At 37.6% G+C, this 22392-nt stretch overlaps 4 protein-coding genes and 2 non-coding genes across 10 annotated transcripts; 4 read left to right on the plus strand and 2 right to left on the minus strand.

Annotated features, from left to right (window-relative positions):
- Window positions 1–385: 385 nt before the first annotated feature.
- LOC103978598 (uncharacterized) lies at window positions 386–2220 on the minus strand. Its single transcript, XR_010492321.1, has 3 exons — window positions 2168–2220; window positions 1984–2049; window positions 386–792 (listed from the first exon to the last, which is right to left on the minus strand). It is a non-coding gene; the product is annotated as an uncharacterized LOC103978598 (transcript).
- A 655-nt stretch (window positions 2221–2875) lies between these two features.
- LOC135626380 (large ribosomal subunit protein uL13w-like) lies at window positions 2876–4772 on the plus strand. Its single transcript, XM_065131621.1, has 4 exons — window positions 2876–3214; window positions 3409–3525; window positions 3613–3700; window positions 4473–4772. The coding sequence occupies exons 1-4, from the start codon at window positions 2943–2945 to the stop codon at window positions 4614–4616; spliced, it is 621 nt and encodes a 206-aa protein (XP_064987693.1). The 5' UTR covers window positions 2876–2942; the 3' UTR covers window positions 4617–4772.
- An 885-nt stretch (window positions 4773–5657) lies between these two features.
- Window positions 5658–8128, plus strand: LOC103978602 (uncharacterized). Its single transcript, XM_009394447.3, has 2 exons — window positions 5658–5812; window positions 7313–8128. The coding sequence occupies exons 1-2, from the start codon at window positions 5768–5770 to the stop codon at window positions 7943–7945; spliced, it is 678 nt and encodes a 225-aa protein (XP_009392722.2). The 5' UTR covers window positions 5658–5767; the 3' UTR covers window positions 7946–8128.
- A 205-nt stretch (window positions 8129–8333) lies between these two features.
- TRNAH-GUG (transfer RNA histidin (anticodon GUG)) lies at window positions 8334–8405 on the plus strand. The gene has a single exon. It is a non-coding gene; the product is annotated as a tRNA-His (tRNA).
- A 512-nt stretch (window positions 8406–8917) lies between these two features.
- Window positions 8918–17981, minus strand: LOC103978603 (LIMR family protein Os06g0128200). Its single transcript, XM_009394449.3, has 14 exons — window positions 17343–17981; window positions 17153–17238; window positions 15899–16014; window positions 15454–15564; window positions 14738–14836; window positions 14507–14629; window positions 12588–12650; window positions 12439–12503; window positions 10798–10907; window positions 10598–10712; window positions 10439–10504; window positions 9640–9750; window positions 9459–9525; window positions 8918–9382 (listed from the first exon to the last, which is right to left on the minus strand). The coding sequence occupies exons 1-14, from the start codon at window positions 17690–17692 to the stop codon at window positions 9335–9337; spliced, it is 1530 nt and encodes a 509-aa protein (XP_009392724.1). The 5' UTR covers window positions 17693–17981; the 3' UTR covers window positions 8918–9334.
- Window positions 17982–18180: 199 nt separating this feature from the next.
- On the plus strand, window positions 18181–22299 carry LOC135584136 (NADH dehydrogenase [ubiquinone] 1 alpha subcomplex subunit 8-B-like). 5 transcript variants are annotated; one of them, XR_010492332.1, is made up of 4 exons: window positions 18220–18621; window positions 21301–21415; window positions 21831–21918; window positions 22006–22299. XR_010492332.1 is itself a non-coding variant. In XM_065131644.1 (3 exons), the coding sequence occupies exons 2-3, from the start codon at window positions 18434–18436 to the stop codon at window positions 21434–21436; spliced, it is 324 nt and encodes a 107-aa protein (XP_064987716.1). In that variant the 5' UTR covers window positions 18181–18337; window positions 18420–18433; the 3' UTR covers window positions 21437–21723. The 5 variants fall into 5 exon arrangements, 3 of the variants coding, with proteins under 3 accessions (XP_064987716.1, XP_064987732.1, XP_064987720.1); XR_010492335.1 differs by having other exon boundaries at window positions 22009–22299; XM_065131644.1 differs by lacking the exons at window positions 21831–21918; window positions 22006–22299 and having other exon boundaries at window positions 18181–18337; window positions 18420–18621; window positions 21301–21723.
- The last annotated feature ends 93 nt before the right edge of the window (window positions 22300–22392 follow it).

Consider the following 22392-nt stretch of genomic DNA (forward strand, 5'->3'; position numbering starts at 1 on the left):
TCTCCAGGTGCAGACACCCCTCGTTTGAGCCTTTACCTCTTCGACTTGTTTTTTGAGATTGCCTTCTTCCTTCTTGGCGGAAGGGTCTTCTGTGCATACATATAGAGCGCATAGTTTCTGAGGAGAAAGAGCAGTATAAGTCCTCCCACAACAAGCAAGACCACCAACCCTGGGTTCAACCCTCTACTTGTTTCCTCCTTGATCACATCTCCCTGTTCATTTCAAATGTTAGCCATCTCATATTACAAAAGGGAAGGATACTAAAGAAACAGGAAAAGATTTATGCATCAAACAAAGTTATTGTTGAATCATGTCTGATTCATGGCACACATATCCAACACACCACTTAACACGTTATCTAAACTGTGGGCACAAGATCAACTGATCATAGGAAATGCTACACATGCAATGTCTGAAGCATTAGGAACATTTTAAATCATTCCCTTATCAATGTGGGTTTTCTAACAGCAAGAGTTTTATAGTCATTTTATTTGGATCTACCAAGCTAATGATTTAGCATTTTCTCCCAGAAAAACCAATATAACATAACATCAAGCTTTGAGTGGCAAACATAAACAGACACACACAGGATGGTTCCAGCAGAAAGCCTGTAGTAGTTTGCTAACAAGCAGACACTCTGTAAGATTTTCTAATGACTCAGATCTTTGTAATGTCGCCTTCTGGATTCCCTATCTAAAGAAGTCCATGTGGCACTCGGTGGAACCACATCAGCAGTTGAATTTCCAGTGGGATAGAATTCGAGGAACTGAGATCCATAATCCAAAATGTGACCTGGAACTTTTTCGATTAAACTTGCAGCCATGTTCAATAAAACAAAGCAAACAGTTTCATGTAAAATTGGGTTTTCAAGACCTATTACTTAATTTAAATTTAATTGTCACATACAGCTTCAACCAATTTATCCTTCCATAGGTAAGCCACCAAAAATAACTATTAATTTTTGAACATATATCCCAACTGCATTTAATATAAAAAAAAAGACAACAATCTACAGTGACTATATTTTCTTCACTGGAAGAGGAAAAAGACTTATTAGTCAAACATGAAGACATACATAGGAAATGAACTTGTTGACTTTTCCAAGATATCTAATGTGACAAACTTCATGATCTCTGACTTTAAGCTAGTTATTTTGATAGAGATATATGATCTAAATTGTTATCTCAAGCATCATAAATTTTCACTAATGTTTGGCTACATACCCAATGTATACAAACCAGAAAATAAGTTCACATTTTAGGGTGTTTATTAGTGTTTCTTGATTTCTTATGGAATAATCCAGGTGAGAATGAAAGAACATAACTACTTGGTGCCACCCTTGGAACAAGAGCATAGAATAAGCATAGGTATAACAGACATCTTAATCCAAATCTATTTCCAATTACTTCAGTGCATGATAAAGCATAGGTATGAAATGTGCTAAAATGGAAACCACTGACTTGACTTATAAATTTCATCTGAGAAAACAATCTGAAAGAAAGTTATCCTCCCAACAAACAAGAAATGGCATGATGTAGTTGGTGTATACTAAACTCAAGAAACAGCAGATACAATCATAAACCAAATCATTTCTTGCAGCAATAGACGATAGAAGTCGAACTAGCTATCCAAAAAACTAAAACTTTGAACAGCAGCAAGAACTGATATATAACACTCGATTGTTGAATACAACTACTTCTAAGCTTATCTCAAAACAAAGATCACTGGAAGAGCAATAGCATGATGCAGTTGGTGTATACTAAACTCAAGAAACAGCCGAAACAAATCATTTCTTGCAGCGAAAGACGATAGAAGTCGAACTAGCAATCCAAAAAAAACTAAAACTTTGAATCGCATCCATAATTGGACCAGCGCTACTATCATAATTTACCCTAATAAGATGATCCTATGAGAAAATCCTCATGAGATTGTCAGCAGATGCAATCCAGACAACAAACAAAAGAGAAGAGAACGAACTCTTACAGCTGCATCAGAGATTTGCTCAGCCATAGGGGCAGATCTTACCAACCGGCCCTCGGTTTCCGCTCTCTGGATGCATGAACTCGTAAGAATTCCGCAGCTCCAGCAATAAAACGAGCAGAAACAGACGAAAATGAAACCCTAATTCGATCGACAAAAAGGAGAAGCGAAAACGAGCCGCACTCACCGCGATCACCGAGTCGAGCCTCCGCGAGCAGAGATCAGGGGGAAGACGAGACAGAGAGAGTGCCACCAAAAAGAGGGGCTTTTACCGGCCCCATGCACCCGTGTTCAAATTCGTAGCCCAAGTTGCATTTGGGCTGCGCTGGACTGAGTCAGACCTAAGACTGGGCTTTGTCAAACATAAGTAAAAGTCAACATTTCAAATAATTTGATTTATTATTTATTTGCTTTGTTATTTATTTTGTTGACTAATCTCAACTTAAATTGATGAGGGAAAAAAGAAGAAAAATAATAAAATGATAATTTAATCCAATAAAATCATGAAGAAAAGCATAATTTAAATATAAGATAAAACCATATGAAACAGAGAGAATGAAGTCCTAACCAATTAATAATTCTAATTTCTCACATAGAAAATAGCATAAATTTACTCAAATTAATCTTTAATTTCTAATTGTCATTCATTAATTAGACATATTTCAAATAGTATCTCACTTTTTTATGATTATAAATCATAGATTATGTGCTCTTTTTGAATTAATGATTGAGAGGGAATAATTCCGTGAAATTAATAGCTTTTATGACTTCAATGGAACATAATGATTCGGAGGTCCACAATGTGCAAACCCGGCCCGGCCCGGACCGGCCCGACCCATGTTGCACATAGAAGAGAAGTGAGAAACCCTAGCCGCCAATCCATATAAGAGCCGAAGCGAGCGAGCGAGCGAGGTGGATTCGGTAGCCACCGAGAGGCGTCGAACAAGGCGGAGGTCGCTGCGATGGTGTCAGGGTCGGGTCTGTGCGCGAAGCGTGTGGTGGTGGACGCGCGCCACCACATGCTGGGGCGGCTGGCTTCCATCTTGGCTAAGGAGCTTCTCAACGGGCAGCGCGTGGTGGTCGTCCGCTGCGAGGAGATCTGCCTCTCCGGAGGTCTTGTCCGCCAGAAGATGAAGTACCTCCGCTTCCTCCGCAAGCGCATGAACACCAAGCCGTCCCACGGCCCCATCCACTTCCGCGCCCCCGCCAAGATCCTCTGGCGCACCATCCGTGGGTAATCGGTCATCTTAGCGATCCAATCTTGCTTAGAATTTCTCGTTCGATGACTGTAATTGAGATCTAATGATAGTATTATGATGAAAATACAATCTTTTTTTAGTTAAAAATCGAATCATTCCAAAAGTATTTTGTTTGATGCGTTTGGTGGTTAAGAAATCTATCTACATTCTTGTTTTTCTTTCTCTCAAGGATGATTCCTCACAAGACTAAGCGTGGGGCCGCGGCGCTGGCAAGGCTTAAGGCGTATGAGGGGGTGCCTCCACCATATGATAAGATGAAGAGGATGGTTATTCCTGATGCCCTCAAGTATGGAGTTCTTGTTCAAGTGATGTCATGCAGAAATGTTTTGTGTGTTACCTGATTATTTTGATGTGCTGGGGGATGTGTTTTCAGGGTGTTGAGGCTTCAGCCTGGGCATAGGTACTGCTTGCTAGGTCGTCTCTCATCAGAGGTTGGATGGAATTACTACGACACTGTTAAGGTCAGATTGAATTGGCTCTATGTTCTTTATTTAAATTTTAACGTTAAATATTGCATAGTGTTTGTTTGTTTCTCTGAATCATTTATAATATTTCTTTGGTAGTGAATAATTCACATAGTGAATTATTTCCTTTTCTAGAGCAATGTCGATGATTAGTAGAGTTGAACATTGTTGGTGCAGATATTGCTAACTGGTTGGCCAATATTGTTGGAGCCTTTATATTCTCCAGTAGATCTTAGACCCTGCTTTGGATGAACATTTTTCCATAATTTAAGGATTTCTTTGTTTGAAAGGGGAAAAAAAAAGAGTAGAACAATTTTTCTAGTTCTTTGCTGTTGCTGATTGCAATTTTTTCTGTAGTTTGAGCTTCACATTTGTTCATTTGTTTTGGCTACCAAATATAAATTACATTCCCATGTCTTGTTCCCCACCCCTGTATACATATGCCTTTGCAGTTTGTGTCTTGTTTCAGGGTTTAATATTTGCTCCGTTTCTTGCTTCCTGTAGTATGCTTACAAGAGCTCAAATTCTTTCTATACATGTCATTGCATGTGAATGCTGATAAACCGTGTCACTTCAGAACTTGTCATTTGAAAACATAACATGCTTTTTGGGTGCTTTCAATTTGTCTAGCGTCTTATTGTTTAAATTGTTGCGTGGAATGACTTTCATGAGGCAGCATTGTGTCCTACGCCGGGCCATTATAATTTTTGTAATTATTGCCCCAAATTTAGAGCTTAACTGACCATACATGCAAAATACATCTGTCCAGGTGCTGGAGGAGAAGAGGAAAGAAAGAGCCAAGGTGGCTTATGAGAGGAGAAAGCAGCTTACAAAGCTGAAGTTGAAAGCAGAAAAGGCTGTTGAGGAGAAGCTTGGTCCGCAGCTTGACATCCTTGGGCCATTGAAATACTGAGTTGATTATATTGCTTTTATCAGAACATTAGTTGCCTTTTTGTCATGTTTGTTTGGTCATTGAGTTTACCATGTTTTCTTAGTGTTATTGTGAACATCATAAATCTTGGAATTGAGCTTATTTTGAAAGGAAATTAATTGTAAGCGCTTGTATTGAGTGTTTTCTCCACAATATCTTTTGTGGCCTAATGCTTTGTGGTAACATTATAAAAAAAGAATCCAATTGTAGGATGTCATGGCTAATGTTTACCTCAGTAGCTGATTAGATGCTTAGTCATTTATGTGCAACTTATAATTCCATTTGTGGTAGCAAATCTGAATTGTTATTTACAGAAGATGAAGGAAATGTGACCTTTCTTGATAATTATGGCATTGTCCTGGACCAATGGTGCTTCATCAGGTAACATAGGAAGCTTATATGATTAAATAGTTTTAGGATTGTGATGTGCTGCTGATTAATGGCATGGCTTTTCTTGTCTGTGGTATTATGATATATTGTCATTCAATCTGATGGAACATTATTAGTTGCAAGGTTACGATTTAGGCTTATTAGAGTCATGAAAGATAATGAAGGAGTGGGTTATGCAAATCATAATCTAATGACCCACTGCCCATTTCTACTATTTCATTATTAGGTTTGTTGCTAATACGTAATTATACCTCTATAATTACTTTTTCCCCTCTATAATTCACTGTACTTTTTCCCCTCTATCATTCAGTATTAGTTTACTGACTACAAGCCGTGACTCAAATTTGAAGTGGAAAGTATAAATATATAATGCTCCAAAAGGATGACAATGAGATTGAGAGGTGGAAGTTATATGCATGAATTAGTATGAAAATTTATTTATTTAAAAATATAAAAGGTGAATACGGAATTCGATTTTAGATATGTATATATATATATATATATATATATATATATATATATATATATATATTTATTTATTTATTTATTTATTTATGTACATATATATATATGTATATATATATATAAAGAGGGTATTTACGTAATTCCAGCATTGCGTGTTATTATTGTTGCCCCGTGGCGGTGCCGTTTTATGGCCTCAGATAGCTGATCTCCTCGCGCGCCCTTATCTTCTCCGTCCTCCCAAGAAATCACCTCTTTCTCTCGCAGCAGATGACCGAGAGATGGCCGCCAGAGTAATCTCTCCGTGGAACTTCAGCGCGACTGCAGTAAGTCTTTCCATGTCTTTTTCATCTGCTCTTCCTTTGTGCTTACTCCTCGTTATATGCTACCCAATCATCACCTTCTACTGGTACTTCTGTGTTCAGATTGTTCAGGATTCTCTTATATGGTTGATTACTGACTGTGTTCAATATCTTCCCTTGATTTTCGCTTCTAAAAGGTTTGAGAAAATAAGTTTGGGGGTGAGGAATTCTGGGTACAGTCATCTTAGAAATGGCATATTAAGGGTTTGTAGCTGAATTGTAATAGAGTTTGAGGTGGATTCAGAGTGGAGGAGAAATAATTTCATTAGGTAATTATGTAGAGGGAGTTAATCATGAGGAAAAACCAAATCTTGGTTAGTCTTTCCTTTCGTCAGTGTCCTAATTAGACGATCTTTTGATCTATGTAGATCGCTGCTATCTTGTTTTAGGTCTTAAGAACAAAGTGAAATGGCTCGTTAATATCCATGTAGATGTTGAGGATTTTGTTTGAAGGGAAGAATGAAGAGTTTCGACTTATGTTCTTCTACTTAAGAGTCAAAGGAGACTTGCAGGGATTAGGAGTGAAGAGGGGTTTTGTATTACCTATCATAGGAATTGGATACAGAAAGAATTTTGGAGATAAAACACTTTGAAGAGTTTGGATATGAGAATTCAGCTTTACATAGTTGATTACGCTCCCAGGATGCTTATTTGGTGATGGAGATTTGTGTTACTTTATCTTTGATATATCAAAGATCGAATCAACAGTTGAACTGTTACACATTGAAGCGTTCGGATATGCGAATTTAGCTTTACATAACAGATTGTGCCCCCAGGATGCTTAATCGATGATGTACATCTGTGTTACTTTATCTTTAATTTAGTCAAAGATCAGTTCATCAGTTGAACTGTTAAAGAGTGGCTTGTGCTTGCAGAATGATGGTTATTTGATTGATGATGTTAATCATTCCCATCCTATTACCTATTCTGAAAGGAAACAAATATATATGATATGGTCTGGATTTGAAACAATAACATTTACATAAGTTTTGATTATTTTTCACCTTAATCTGCAATGAGATTTATTGACTTTAGTTGATTCAGATTTCTTCAGTAATGTTGTGCCAATGTGAATATATAATAATTATAGGGAAGCTTGGTGATTCGACACTACTGATTCCAGGATTTTCTTGATAGGTTTAGTTCAATTGAGTGTAGCAAGGATAAACTCTTATTTGATACCGATGCAATTGTGTTCATTTCCTTAATCATCGAACATTTATATAGTAGCCCTCTCTATCATCAGCATCAATTGTATTTCACTAGTAATTTGCTTGGGAATATCAAGAACTTGTGTCGAAAAATGTCATTGTTAACATCTACATCCTGCAAAATCTTTGTCATACTAAGGGTTAAGGGAAGCAACACCACCATTGCATTGATTCTTGGTTCCTTTCATTCTTCATCATACTGCTAGAAGCAAATTACACACTTGAGTCTCTAATTTTACTGTTATTATAACAGGCAAAGTTCAAGAACAATCCACAATCACAACAAGGAAGGCCTCATAATCACACTATAAAATTTGTCGAAACTCCCTTGGTTTCATCGTTTGGGCCAAAACCATGCACAAACAATACCAGATGGAGCAACGTTGTCTTGGCAACAGACAGCAATAAAGCTTCTGCTGAGCCAAGCACTACGGAGTCTATAAATGCTGAAGCTGCAGTAACCACTGATCGGCTTGCATCATCTGATGTTCACCTCGATGCAAATGGTCGAGTGCCATCCTCCACGAACAAAGAGGACCCTGTGCCAAGGAGATCATCCTTGACAGTGAGAGAAAAGTTAAGGGCAGCTCGTGTTCTCAGCAAGTACATGGAATCGAAGCCTGCCAAAGCGGAATTCGGGAGCAGAGTGCTGGAGGCATCGAGAGAAATCGACCGAGGCAAGAAGCGGTCAGGCCTCCCAGAAGCTCCCACGAATTTGTTCGATGACAGCAAGCGAGGGCTGCCTCCGAAAGGCTGGACCTTTGAATTCCCGTTTCAGGGTGATCTGTTCATCATCGCCTTCTCGTTTCTGTTCATCAGCACAGTCATGCTTACGACGACCTTCATCGTCTGGAAATCTGGAGCCATACATTTCAACGAGTACTAGAAGAGGCATAATATCTGAATTCCATTTCAGGAGTCTCATTGTGTTTTCTCTGCATCTCTGTTTAGCAGTTCAAGGGGGGCAGTGCTGCTTGTAAAATTTTAGATATGTAGTGCCATGTGCAACATTATATCAGCATTGCCCTGAAGCCATCTACGAATTACTGCGAAGTAGTTTTCAGCTTCATGTTGACTCCCCAATACTGGCTGTCTTCGCTGCAATAAGATTGGAGAAAACTCGTCCACATGTGCTTCTACTTGAGGGGATGAAATTGAAGCAGATGCAGGAGACCTTTTCAATCTTATCCAAGCATGGAATGTTTGGAACAGTGGTAAGACTTTTCAATTAGGGTTAATTCTAATTATAATAATTACAAAAGGAAAACAACATCGTGGCTGTAGTTTAGTGGTTAGAATTCTACGTTGTGGCCGTAGAGACCTGGGCTCGAATCCCAGCAGCCACACAACAATTATATTTTTTATTTACTTTATTTATTAAGTGTATATATATATATATACACGCATGTGAGTATTTTCGGTGTATATTTAAAGTATACATATTTTGGTCGAGAGAGAGAGAGAGGTAGAGGTTGGCGTTAGGCTGACATATGTGAGGAAATGGATGTGGTCATTTGAAGTGTGGGGGACGGGAGAGGAGCTTTGGATGTTATGGTTACTTTTAGAGTGGAATTTAGCACATAGAGACTTTACCATTATTTATTTTTGATAAAATAACATGTACATATATTAACCAATGATTAACTACTTTGATATTTATCCTTGTAAATTTAAGTTATGATGTGTATATACATATGTCCCAACAAAATCTTTGAACTTAATATATCTACAATCTTAGAAAGGAAAATATCTACAAGCTTTGAGCACAATCAATTATTCTACAAAGAACAAATGCAAGTCTGGACGATTCATATCGGAATCAATCAACCAACAGAGGAACGTAGGAGTCCAAAGAATCTAAACAAGCGGAGAAATCTTTACATACAAATTCATCAAAAACGAACAACAATGTAGTTAAACGCTACCTCGCACTACAGTCCAACAGTGATCACACTCCACCACCCTAGCAAGATCCAAAAAATACATATTTCTCCAACAATTACGCGGGCATACATAAAAAAATACAGCGAAAGAAAAGTCAGATCGAACAAACGACAAGAATAAAGCACCAAGACAAACACATTACAATCGATCACAAGGAACCTGGACTAGTCATTGAAATGCTCATTCGGTCCTCAGAAACCCAACCTTGCTATTCCACATGAACTGTGATCAGCTGGCTCTTCAAATAGTTGTATGGACGATTCCTGCACCTAGGATATTTTATATGGAGCAAAGAAGCTTAAGCCAGGAAATAGCACCCCGATGTTTCGCGTCAATTAGAGAACTGGAATCTGCCGGTTGGTTTTCTTTTCCTCCATCCCTTTAAGTATTAAAGTTGCAAACTTAGTTAAGAATGGATAATCCAATATAACGGTATAAGAAAGACAATGACTTACAAATGCAGCATAATAGAAGAGTGTGAGTACTGCAAAGCCGACAAAACCATACTGAAATACATTATACCTGCAAATTGGAAGTTTGAACCATATCCATTAGCAAAATAAAATTGGGTCATATAATGTTCTGGCTTGATATAATCAAGTCTAAGTTAAGCATATAGATGTAGCGGTTACCCACTTGTACAGGTACTTGATTCCGCGAAGAGACTGCAAAGTATGGCCAAATATCTCCTGTGCAGCAGTTGCTTGTGAATAGTAAGCAAAAGCGGAAGCGCAGAACTGAATCACACTGCACAGAGAATCAAAGAATATTAGAACCACCTGTTCCACATAGAAATTCAAAACTGGTATGGTGTAGTAATCGACCTGAAGGCTCATGCTTTTGATTTAAATGAAACAAAGGAAAATTGTATAAGAAATATTAAAAAAACATATCAAAAGTAACATACTATTTATGACGTGTGGTTGCCATAATTATGAAGTTACTTCCTGACTGTGGAGGAACACATTTAAACAAATACAGCGGAAATTGCTACCTTACAAGGATGTGCCCTACTGTAATGCAAGGATAGGAAAAGAAGCAAGGGTAAGCGAAAGCTGTTGGAAGATAGCCAATCATTGTTAAGGCATAACATTTCTCAAAAACTGTTAAGGTTTTCCAAAGTCCTATTCACTGTTCAAGCTACTCAAACATTACTTTCATTCAAACGATTGATTCTTATATATTCTAAAGAGAAATTAGAATACACAAATGGGGCAGCTGCAGATGCTATTTACAATTATTAATAGGGTCCTCTTCAATTTGGGTGGGACATCACATGGATAACACCAATTACAGATTGAATATTTAATGGTAGAAAACCAATGAAATGAGATTGGATAGGCAGAAAAGCTGTTGCTTATCATCAGCTTCAAAAGAAAAAAGAATAGAACTCAATCCATTATCATGGTTTTGTATGCATGCTTAGGTAACAGACCTGATGGAGCAAAGTAGAATCAATCCCACGTTAAAAAGGAATGAGTTCATCAATGTTCCTCCCCACCTGAATCAAGTAAAATTAATGTCAACATCTACATGAGTGAAAAGAGGAATATGGAATTTCAATGAAGAAGTAAAGATTTGTGATGTATTATACTTCATTGGATGGATGGTGAAAAAAACTAATTTCAGACCAAGCATCATTTCACCAGCTATCACTGCAAGAAGAAGGTAAAAGCAGAAAATTGCAAATGCTGCTGTACCAAGCAAACCTGTAGCAGAAAACCCAATAAAAAGTTAGATATATAATTCCTTACTAAAAAGGGAATACAGTATCTGATTGGCAATGTAACATACCCCATACGCTATCCAACTTGATGAACACTTCATTTAAGAAAGGAGAAAGTGGAGGGTTAATTAGCAAGTATATCACAATGTGTGCAACCCAAGCCACCGAAACAATCAACCTGAAAAAAATTGAGAGGGTAGGTTGCAACTAATCATTCTATGATGAAATACATGGACACACATCATGATGAAATTAAATTACTTATTCAAAGATGTGATAAACTCAGTGATGCAAGAAGATTTGAGAATGTAGAGGACAATAATATGAATGGAAGCTATTAGAACACTGGAATTTGCCTATTGGATTTATGCATAGATATAGGAGAACATGTGTAAATCTCAAGTAAAAGTTTCAAATTCATGGGATGATATTCCCGGTATGCTAATTGCAATGAATTGTTTGTACATATTTGATGCTAAATAAAATAGTTTACTTCCCAAGATGTCTGCAATGGGAAAAATGTTAACCAATAGAAAGACTATAACGACAGGTAGAAAAAATAACCTAAAAGTACATTAGGCTTAAACTGTTAAATACTTGAACTGAATTATTACAGTTCAGGAATCAATTTGACCAGACAAATTATGTACAAATCTAACTAGAAAAGGCTGAGTAATTAGAATCCAGTTATATACAAAGTCATTTTCTAACTTTAACTGACTAGAAAGTAGAAACCATGAATTGAAGAAGCATATGGCAATCAGCAAATGTTGGGGATGTTACCACATGTTTTGTACCAGTTTTAACAATGTCATCTTGGGAAGCATTAATGACACAATGTATCGGTGTCTTGCTAATGCCTCATCTTATAGTTAGCAGTTGGAGGATATGATGCAACAATAGTTGCCCAAAAACTAGCCATCTGTAGCACATTAGCTAAGTATCTAATGGGATTAGGATATTCTGGCGCATTAAGAGAACCATTTCTGTCCTTTCAGATATTTGATTCCTTTATGTTGCCATGTAGATCCTTCTGCAAGGCAGTCATTCTCCTATAGCCTATTTTTTCCTATTAGTGCCATAGACCCACTACTCAGGCCCCGTCTTTATAGTTCATTTACATACAAGGCAATCCCAAAGATCCATCACATGTGCCCTTAGGATCAATATGGTGCATTAAGTGAACAACATATCATCTACTTTGTTGCAGACAGCCCTGAGAGAATCTTACACCCCATCCCTATTATTACAGGCTATGCATGTGAACACAGGTTATCAGATAGCATCTGCTTTCCACCAACTATTAACTTGGTTACATGCAAGTTATTAGCTTTTCTTAGACTTACAAAGATTAACTGTTACTATTGCCCATGTAAAACTGTTTTAAACCTTCTAATATTTGCTTAGCCAGGAAGATGCATTTCCACCTTCAAAACAATCTTGGTATATGAAAAGGTCGACACACCATTCAGCTATTCAACATGAGCTGAAATTGGACATGAATGCTAAAACAACTTAACAACAACCTTATTTTGCTGAACAAGTATCAATGCTTATGAGGATTATCAATTGGCAGTGAAAGCATAGAAACATCAAGAGAAGCAGGAATTATAACATAAATATTAGCAAGCAATCACTTTGCTATGACACATCGTAAAGTGATGTTAAATTTATTTTTTTCAAATCTTTTAAAAACCAACAGCACATACCCAACAACACCAAGTACAAATTTTGCTAAGTAGCCAAGAACTGTTAAAGCCCAGACAGTCTCTGCCTGCACAGAAATGAAGCAAAACATCAGGCAATATAACATAATATGATCCAGACATATAAAACATGTTTTTTGAATTGTTCTAACCTGCTCTCCTTGAGGATACATTTCCTCCAGAGCTTTCATGTCATCTTCCAAGAGAAACAACTCCTAGTAGTACAATAGTTGGAGGAAAAAGAAATACTTTGAGGACAATAACAAAAGAGAAGTCATTTCTTATTTGTTGTAGAGATCATCAAATAAAGTAGTACCAAAATATCCAGAGAACAAAGACAATAGATACCTAGCTTCCATAGAAATAAAGTATTATGTGAAACAACAAAGTTTAAGGTACTAAACCTAATTCAAAACATTAAATTGAATCCTATGTTCCATCATTAATTCAATTGGGCAAAATCATTTTCCCCCATGGAATATAATTAAAAGAAAATGTGGTGGAGAATATGACCAAATAACACCATTCCACCATGAAATAAAGGCCTCATAGTCTAAAGCAATATTTCAGAAACCTAAATTTAGAATCTATTTAAGATGAAACCCAACACAAGAAGCCCTAGCAGCCATTTAAGCAAGATGCAGTCAAGCATAACAAAAAAGGCACCAAGAGATTTAAAAAAAAAACAAATTTTCTTTCATTATATTAAACTGGATATGAGATGCTATTACACGTATTAAAACCTGAGGGCTATCATCTGTGCAACAATGTGCTAACCATTAAGATGTCTCAACATAAATGATTCCAAGTAGTTTTACACCATGCTCTGTGCTCCTAAATGAAGATGATAGACCAAGATGGGGGCAAAGCTGAAACAATATGGTTATGCCAAGAAGGTAGACCATGATGCTTGTTACATTTCTTAGGCAATTAATCGGAAGACTGAAAGAGCAGGAGAGGGAATATGGCTGTTCATGTCAAAGCATTAATGTAAAGTGAGAATGGCAAAAAAAACACTCCAAAGCTTTTGAATAAACCTGTGAATTACAGGTACGAGAGCAAGTGATAGCCAGTACGAATGAATTTGTAATAAATTTGATCCGTGAGAAGGGTTATGAATTCCTTCTGAGAATAAAATTGATGCTGAATGGAGAGGAGAGAAAGGCAAACAAAGAGATCAACATTATAGAAGAGAACAGCTTATCCAATGTGGCAACACACAGTAAAGAATTTAATAAATATTTTTAAACATAAAGGTATGTAAGATAATAATGTCTCCTTACAATCCAAATGAGAGATGATAAGGCATCATCTAAAAGTTGAGAGCAACTGATGAGTCAGAAATTAGTAGGCCAAGAAAACTTTGATATTGTATAGCTGAAAACTAAGGACTAACAAGAAAGCTTGACTAAAATAATTGCCCTGTGGTATATGAGTTCAGAAAAGGATTTTATACTGCAAAAACGAACGCTACTCCCTACAATAAGATGAGGAATTTGGCACATAGGTCCTAGACTTAAGTCCATAATTGTACCCATTAGTATAACAAAAGATTTCAAATAGGCAACATTAAAATATGATAACTGTCAGAAAGTGAAAATTTCAAATAAATTGAATTATTCTTTATTATATTTGAGAACATTTTTGCAAAAGGTGTGCCTAGTAGGATTGCTCTTTTGCTATATGGGTAACCCAGGTTAGAGTCACGAAAACAATTTTACATTGTAGGGGAAAGGTTGTGTCCACTGATCCTCCTAGTCTCAAGATTGGGTTCATCAAATTTCTATGCTCGAGAAAAAAATTGTAAGCAAAAATATTCAAGGCCTATTCTTGGCCATTTGGCATGTCATAATATATGAAGACAACCAATTGATGAAGTTGACATAACCATTTTGAGAAGGTAAAGGATGATTAGCCCAAACCTGTAATTATGCCCAATAAAATTTCCCAACTTAACAAGAGATTACAGCAAAGAGAAAATGTTTCGAAGAACTAGAGAAGTTTTACAAAATTAATAATTACGTGACTGCATCTGCAGGTAATGAAGCAGAAACCAACTGAGTAAATATACCTTTTCAGCTTCCTTCAGATTTTTGCGCCATTTTCTTCCCTTAGATCCACTTCTCTCCTCCTGATGGAGAGTTTCAATTGTTTTCTTCAGTTCTCTAGCTTTCTTTCCCAAATCAGTTGCCCCCTAAAATATCCAGCATACACACACAAAACATAGCTATTTATACGAACCCAATGAATGTTCAAAGAGTTGCATGTAATGGCTGACTTCTAGAGGGAAGATACTAGAAACCTTTATATACTGTGAGCGAGTAATGACAGCCTTGGGACGCCGTATGAATGAAAATATGAGGCCCAGTGGAAGACAAGCAATTCCAACTCCACCAAATATCTAGCACGGTAGACTAAGATAAGAAATTTGCTAATAATAGTGATGAGAGATATTAGACACAACTGCAGTATAGAAGTTCCTCTTCTAAATTTGACTATTTATGAGAAGACACTGCACTTTATGTTGGACAGACAAAGTGGAATCCACACTAATCCCCTATAATTACATTGAAGATATTTGGGAGGAAATAGTTGTATCAGCTGATAATCTAATGACAAAATGCTATTAATCATAGAAAGTAGTTGATAATAACAAAGTCAGTGTTCTTGGCAACATCAAATGCCAAGACAATATAGAAAAAGATTTGTTCAATTAGAAAAGCCACACAGAGATATACTCCAGAATCTATAGGGAAAGATAAAGGATCTATTTTTTATATCCTTAACAAAAATATGTCATAAACCTATAATGTGTCACATGTGATGTATTTAAAAGAACTTGATGGTGATCTTGTTATCACAAAATTTATAGAACAGAAAGGTTAAAACACAATAAGTATTGATGAAAATTTACATGGGATACCATAATCACCGAGTAAAGCTTTACTTCAAAGAAACAGAGTCTATGATAAAAGACCTAATAACTTTAGGGAAAAGAAGAAAAGAAAAGAAGCCTACTGTAAAAAGCACTGATCCAACAATGGTTGCAAGAGCAACCACATATTCTGGGAAGCTGGTTCGCATTGTCCAAGTTTTTTCTGAAGTAGCAGGTGCTATATAGGCATCACACTGATGAAAAGAAGCCACGATGAGAGCATTAGAGAAAATAATAACAAATCCTTACTGCCAACCACTAAAAAATTCAAAATCTGGAGCCACTACTAGGAAGAAAGGCACAAATAAATATATGACTGGAAGCATGCAACACTATACATGTAAGTAGACAAACATATTATTCAGATGTATCTCTACACCAGTATGCTAGTTCATGTGTAGGTAGACAACATATAAGTAAAAGAACAGGCATTAAAAATGACTTTTTGAAAGAAACACTTTAACAATGAAGAAATACATATATGGGAAGCAACTTAAAGCAGTATTTTGTAAGAAAGTGGAACATCACCAGGCGACTTGAGCTTATACAAGGTTGAGATCTCGAGAATCCTGTCCAAGAACTTGGGAAACTTTCCGCTGACGAAGAGAGATGCCTAACAGTAAAGTCCACTTTACCTACTAGTCCTGGTACCATGAGAGAAAATATAGATCAGGAGAGCATTCCATTAGTCACTGGAAAAGTACAGGCATATGAATGCAACGTGTGAAACTAAAACAGAAGTATTAGCATAGATAGAAAATGTTATGCCAATACACCTTTTTTAACTACCAGATACTAAACCATGCATTTTAGTATACAAATAGATGTTTGAAATTTTTGACCTATTTAATAAGTCGCACAGGTAGCTTTGAAGGTTTACTATGACTGACGCTTTCATAGAAGACTTAGATTCCCTTTTTCCTATATCTCCAGAACAATCACAATTACTATATATCCTTTTCCTATGAAAAGAAATAAGAATAGAGTAATCCTAGAAACATCACAGGATTGTTATCATGTAGCATATGCTGGTAGAGTATGAACCATGCTAGTCATTGAACCAAAGAAGACTCGTATGTAGGAGTCTGAGAAGTTAAGAATTTATCCACCTAGTTTCATCCTTCAAAGATGATAGAAGACTTGACTGGAACAAAAGAAAATTTTGACTTTATAATGATGCCCTAAAAACTTATTTCACCAGCATTTTCTAATATCAGTTCCACTATAATAACATATATGACTAAAGAAAAAGGTGAGAGTCTAAACTAGCTCAAAACTGAACATTAAGGTGCATATCAATATGAGGTGAGACATTTGAGTGAATGTATAATTGACTGGATAAATTATGGTGTCAAAGTTGACCTCTCGATCTGAAGTTTAAGTTTCTTAAAGGGTATTCGCCTCGTTATTAAGGGATATGTAATTACTCCTTGTTTTGTTTGATAACAGAAGAATTGATCTTCACTTCACCAATAGATAGCAATACAAATGAGAGCATTCGAGTTCAATGACCTGCTGAATCTTGTTTATTAGACTTTATACTCTCTGCACTTTAGAGTGTGTATTCCCTCCGTCAATGAACACATGACAAATTGACTGAACTATAAGTCAACCCATCATATTCATACATGAAAGCCCCTAACTTCAATTACCTAATGAAACTTATAAGTGCAACTTAAATCAACCATATCTTTTTCACTTCTCAAAACCAACAGACAAAAGCACACTGCAACGAGGACAACTTCCATAAAGAAAAAGAAAGATCTGCAAACGGGATCTGACCATAGAGAATTCCAAGCAGAAGCCCACAGACGATGGCCGAGGTCACGACCCACAACAGCGCGCTCTTCAACCGTTTCCCGATGCCTCTGCAACCAGAACCACCCATCAATTGTCAAACCCTCGGCGCCACGACAAAATGTAATTCAAACATGCAGCATTGGCGAAAAGGAGGTGACGAAAATTCACTCACTTATCCTGGTCGCCCTCGTAGTAGAACATGGCGAAGGGGATGACGAAGAAGACGAGGATGGCATCGGCGATGTAGACGGCGAGCCAGAGCTGCTTCATGGGGAGGGTGAGGGAGCACGCACCGTTATAGATGGCGTGCCGGCAGGCCTGGCGGTTGGCGACGTCGGCGGGTAGCATGAGGATGGAGATCGCGGCGATCGAGATGCCAAGGACGACGACGAGCTTGGGGAAGTAGGCCTGGTTGTGGTCGTCCGGGTGCTGGTAGTTGACGAGGAGGTAGACGCTCACCAGGAGCACCAGCGCAGATACCACCACCGCCACGATCAGCAACGCCAGGTTGAAATCCCCCATCCTTCCTCCTCTCCCTCTTCCACCACCACACCGCAACGCCGACGCCGGATCTCGATTAGGTCGAGATCCGGATCGAGATCCGGATCGAGATCGAGGACGATCTGCTTCAAAGAATCAAACGGGAAACGGGGGAATGGGAATGGGGTGTTCGATCGATCTCCGAAGAAGATTGCCGACTTGGCGTTTGTCCAAATGACGGGGATGGGAATGTGGGAAGAGAAGACCGAAGAGATGAACGGGGGAGAGAGGAAGTGGTTGGCCGAAGGCTAGGCTGGCAACACGCTCAGATTGGGTGTCGGGTACCAGGGGGAGGTATAAAACTGGTTTCCCCTCCCGTTTCACATAACAAGTTGGGCCTAAACATGGGCCTCAGATCGGCCCAATGTTAAGCCTTCTGTCTCTTCTTGTGCATTGCATGCAGAAAGGTTGTGTATGTCAAATTCTGATTTTAATTTATATTATTATTATTTATATATATATATATACACACATTCTCTCTCTTAATTGGGCTTAAAGAGAAGCCCAAAAGGCTCGTTAGGCCTGTCATCGAGTTCTTAGAGCCGAATTGCTTCATCTCCCCTCCGCCGCCGCCTTACCAAGGTCGAAGCAATTGGGGTTCAGGGGAAGCGAAAGCTGCGGAGGAAGGTACTATTCGGAGGCCAAACCCTGACTTTTAAGTAAGAATCCCTGGTTTTGTAACATCAGCTGGAATTTTGAGGGCGACAAGGCGAGATCGGTGACATGTCGAGCACCGTGGACGCAGCGGGGGAGCCGATCCCGACGTCGGCCGTCCTCATGGCGGCCGCCAAGCACATCACCCAGCGCTGCCGGGCGGAGAACGTGGCCTTCATCAAGTGCAAGAAGAAGGACGCGAACCCGGAGAAGTGCCTCGATAAGGGCCGCCAGGTCACTAGTTGCGTGCTAAACCTGTAAGTATTCCATGCATTTAGTGTAGTTACCTCGCTCTCTGTTACGTTGATCTTCGAGTTTCTTTCTTCTTATTATTCCCTTTATGCGTACGTCCGTGTTGTTCTATAGATCTTCATTTTTGTATTTGGCTATACGTGGAAAAAAATTGGATTTTTGATGTATGCAGAAGAAGAAATTAGGTTAAAACTGCTATCTTCATTCTATGTGATCTGATAATTGTCCGCTCTTTATACCATACCCTATTCCATGTTCTACAATATGCTCCATCTTTCGAGATAAAAACAAAGCCATGAGCCTGTCATGTCATCAAAATTGTTGAAAGTTATTACAACAATGATATAGCTAGAAACACAGACCACTAGTGTAAATGACAGTGATACATGAACTATGGAATGCATCATTAAACTATACTTACTGAAGTCAAAATTGAAGAGAATAAAGAGTTATAGAGATCATTTGATCCCATTTCTGGATCAGAATTGGTCTGATCCCCTTGATTTCTTTGTCACCCCATCTGTCATCCCAGAATAGGTTGGGATCAGCAGGAAATTGGCCCAAACAACTTACCTGGCTAATGATGATTCGGCTTGGGATCCCTAAGTATTTTAAATGATGACATCAATGAATTTGCCACTTGTTGTCTCCCCTTGCCCCACTCAAGTGCACCCCTTATCTTTTCTCGTGGCTAACCTGACGTTGGTCAGGTGTTGGATCTGTCATTTCCTTGCTTTAGCCAAAGATATGCAATATCATCATCTAGTTAGGCTTGGATACTCTTAATTTAGTAGCACAGAGTTGGATTTCCATTAGTGTCTATAACAAAATGCAATTGTATAGGAGTGAATACCAGAGGTACATTTTAGGAGTTGGTGAGGATGTGAGATGATGACAATGGTTGCGATCCACTCTGATTTGAAATCAAGAAAAGGAGCGGTTTATGCATGAGGTTCCCATCAGCATTGAGTCTAGGGAACATCAGTGTACAGAGTTACTTTGCGAGCAAAAAGTTTTCTTAATGCAAAACTTGAACATCCACATCGGAAAGGAGCAACCATACCATGACACTAATGCTTGAACTTGAGATGAGGCTTCAATAGGAGAGTAGGAAGATTGCTAGATCATTTGTTGAGAATTAAAAGGCACATGGGTTTTCTGCCAACCTTTTCCAAATGTTCTACAACATCTATACACAAGTGATGAAAGATGGAGAAAATGGTGGGATGTGTTCTGAGCCAAGTTTTGGGCAAGAGGATTCACTCTTATTTCACCAATAAAAAACAAGGTTTTAATTCTTGTACAAGTGGGCTACACTATATAGATTATTTTTACCATCGGAAGCATTGCATCTTGATCAGTACAAAATATCCTCAATTTCCATATAATTGTGTTAATCATGTCTTATTTTAATCTAATATTCAGAATTTATTCTTTTTGTGCATATGGTGCCGTAGTAACTGGCTAAATCATTAAGCTACTTACAATCACTTATTTAGAGAACTATTAGTTTGACCCTTGTAAGTTTATGCTTTTATTATATAAGAAACTTTTGGAAGTTTCTGAAAGCAGATTATTCAGAGCACCAAAGTATTTAGGAGAAGCTTTTCCCTAGAAAAACATAATCCAATGTTCTTATAATAATTTAATTGCAGGTGACCTTGCTGATATCACTTCTTGATCTCATTGCTGTTTATTACCATCAGTGATTTCTACAACTATTTGCACCTAGATCAAGGGAAAATTTTGAGTAATCAATCTTAGACAGATGATGTCATTCTAATATTTAAATTTTGCATTTCAACTACTTTGAAATATGGTGAACATGTTGTGTATGTATATGGCCTATTTACGTGTACATGTTTTTTAGTATCATGTCATATGGTTGGGACAACATATCATGCAAGGGTGATGGTGCCTTTGTATAGAACTTGAAAGGACACTCATGCATATATTTGTTAAAGACCTTTATGAATACCTTTTTTTTACAGTTATGAGTCTCAGAATATTCTTCTACTTTATTATAGTTGCTGAAATGGTCAGAGCTTCACATGCTATATTATGTTCTGTGCATGTGCAATATGTTCATCGTCTTTGTCATCAGAATATATATTGAAGTTCTTATCATCTTTGTCATCGGAATGTGCCAATTTGATAGATATTTGGACAGTTCAATTGTGTGAGATAATAGCTTGCTCAACTGTGTTAAAATATTGGACAGAAAACATAAGGGAGATAGTCATGTAAAAGGTGAAGAGAGCCATGAGGCCATCCAACTAGTTAGCAGACAAGGACTTGGAAAGAACTTTTTTCTTTTTCTGTTTTCACCTTTTGTCATCCAGGTAGTGGAAATCTGAAATTAGAGTTAAGAATAGAAAACTTGTTGTGTTAGCCTACTGGGTTCTGAATGATTCACGGAGTTGGTAGCATGTTTCCATTTGTACCAGCTAATATATTTCTGTCACTATGAAAATTCATTCACAATTTGGTATTCTTGATTGGATAACTTCTGTTAGCCTATATAAATCATTGCACATCTGTTGGAAAAAGTTTAGCTTTCTTTTATTAAGCATTAAATCTCTTCATGAGTTCAATATTATCTTTTTAACTTTCAAATTGTTATTTTTCTCAAGAGAATAAGCTAGTGATGAAGCTTTCATTCAACTAAAGATCATTTCTTGTAGGCTGAAAGAACTCCACCAGAAGTGCCCTAAAGAGATGGATGCTTATGCAGGCTGCATGAATTACTACACCAATGAGTTCGATTTGTGTAGGAAAGAGCAGGAAGCATTCGAGAAGGCAAGCCTGTTGTCCAAGTAGTCCTGGGAGACTGCGTCCTATGATCTTCAAATAATTCAAGAGAAAACCAATCTTTGGTTTCCTCCATTTTCTTTTGCCACAGGAGGAACTGTCTTTGGCATCATAATAATCCTTCACTGGGAATGATACCTTTTGGTTCTTTCGGTGCCATCCATGCTGGATTTTGTTTCTTCAATTACTTTCTATTTGAACGGTGTTGCTTGAGATATTGAGGTGTTAGCTGGAAAAACAAACTCTCGTGACTGTGTTTCCTTGATTGATTCATCATGTAGCTCTAAGCTTTTTTACTTGTTACTGTCTTGAGGGAAGATCCAAACTTGAAGAATGTTTCTGTTTTCTGATACTGAATCCTGGATTACGGTGACTTCACTAATCTTTTCAAAACGATGTGCAGAGCATACTGTAACAGAGGAGCAGACCAATGAGGATTTCTGAAACCAAACTGCCATAATTAGCATATCGGATACTCGAAGAACTGCAAGGTATTTATATGTGCATTGTTAGTGCAGATTGTTTCTCAATTTTTTCTCTCTTTTCTTCTTTGTTTGTGATCAATGTGACTGCTCCAGTAGCTTTTGGTTCCTCCAGTTTTCTCAAGTGTCTTCCAGTAAATAGCACCATCTCTGGCGCAAGTCCATTCCATCCCTTGTTTTGATCATTCATCAATTTCAATAAACAAATATTTGGAAGTTCATAGCTTCCTGTATTGTACAAAAAACATTTCAGATTGTTTAGGTTTTTAATTTGGTATTCGGAGGAATGATCAATCTTCGTACGTAAAAGGTGTTGTCATGTTAACTTGAATGATTGATGTTTTTAATTTGGTATTCGGAGGAACAATCAATCAATCCTCGTACGTAAAAGGTGTCATGTTAACTTGAATGATTGATCGTTGATTGAAAGAACTTACGGTGTTTGAGGCAAGTGACTCCGCTTGACCAAGGATAAGGTCCTGC

Source organism: Musa acuminata, chromosome BXJ1-3 (genome assembly GCF_036884655.1).
Source record: "Musa acuminata AAA Group cultivar baxijiao chromosome BXJ1-3, Cavendish_Baxijiao_AAA, whole genome shotgun sequence".
Lineage (NCBI taxonomy): Eukaryota > Viridiplantae > Streptophyta > Magnoliopsida > Zingiberales > Musaceae > Musa > Musa acuminata.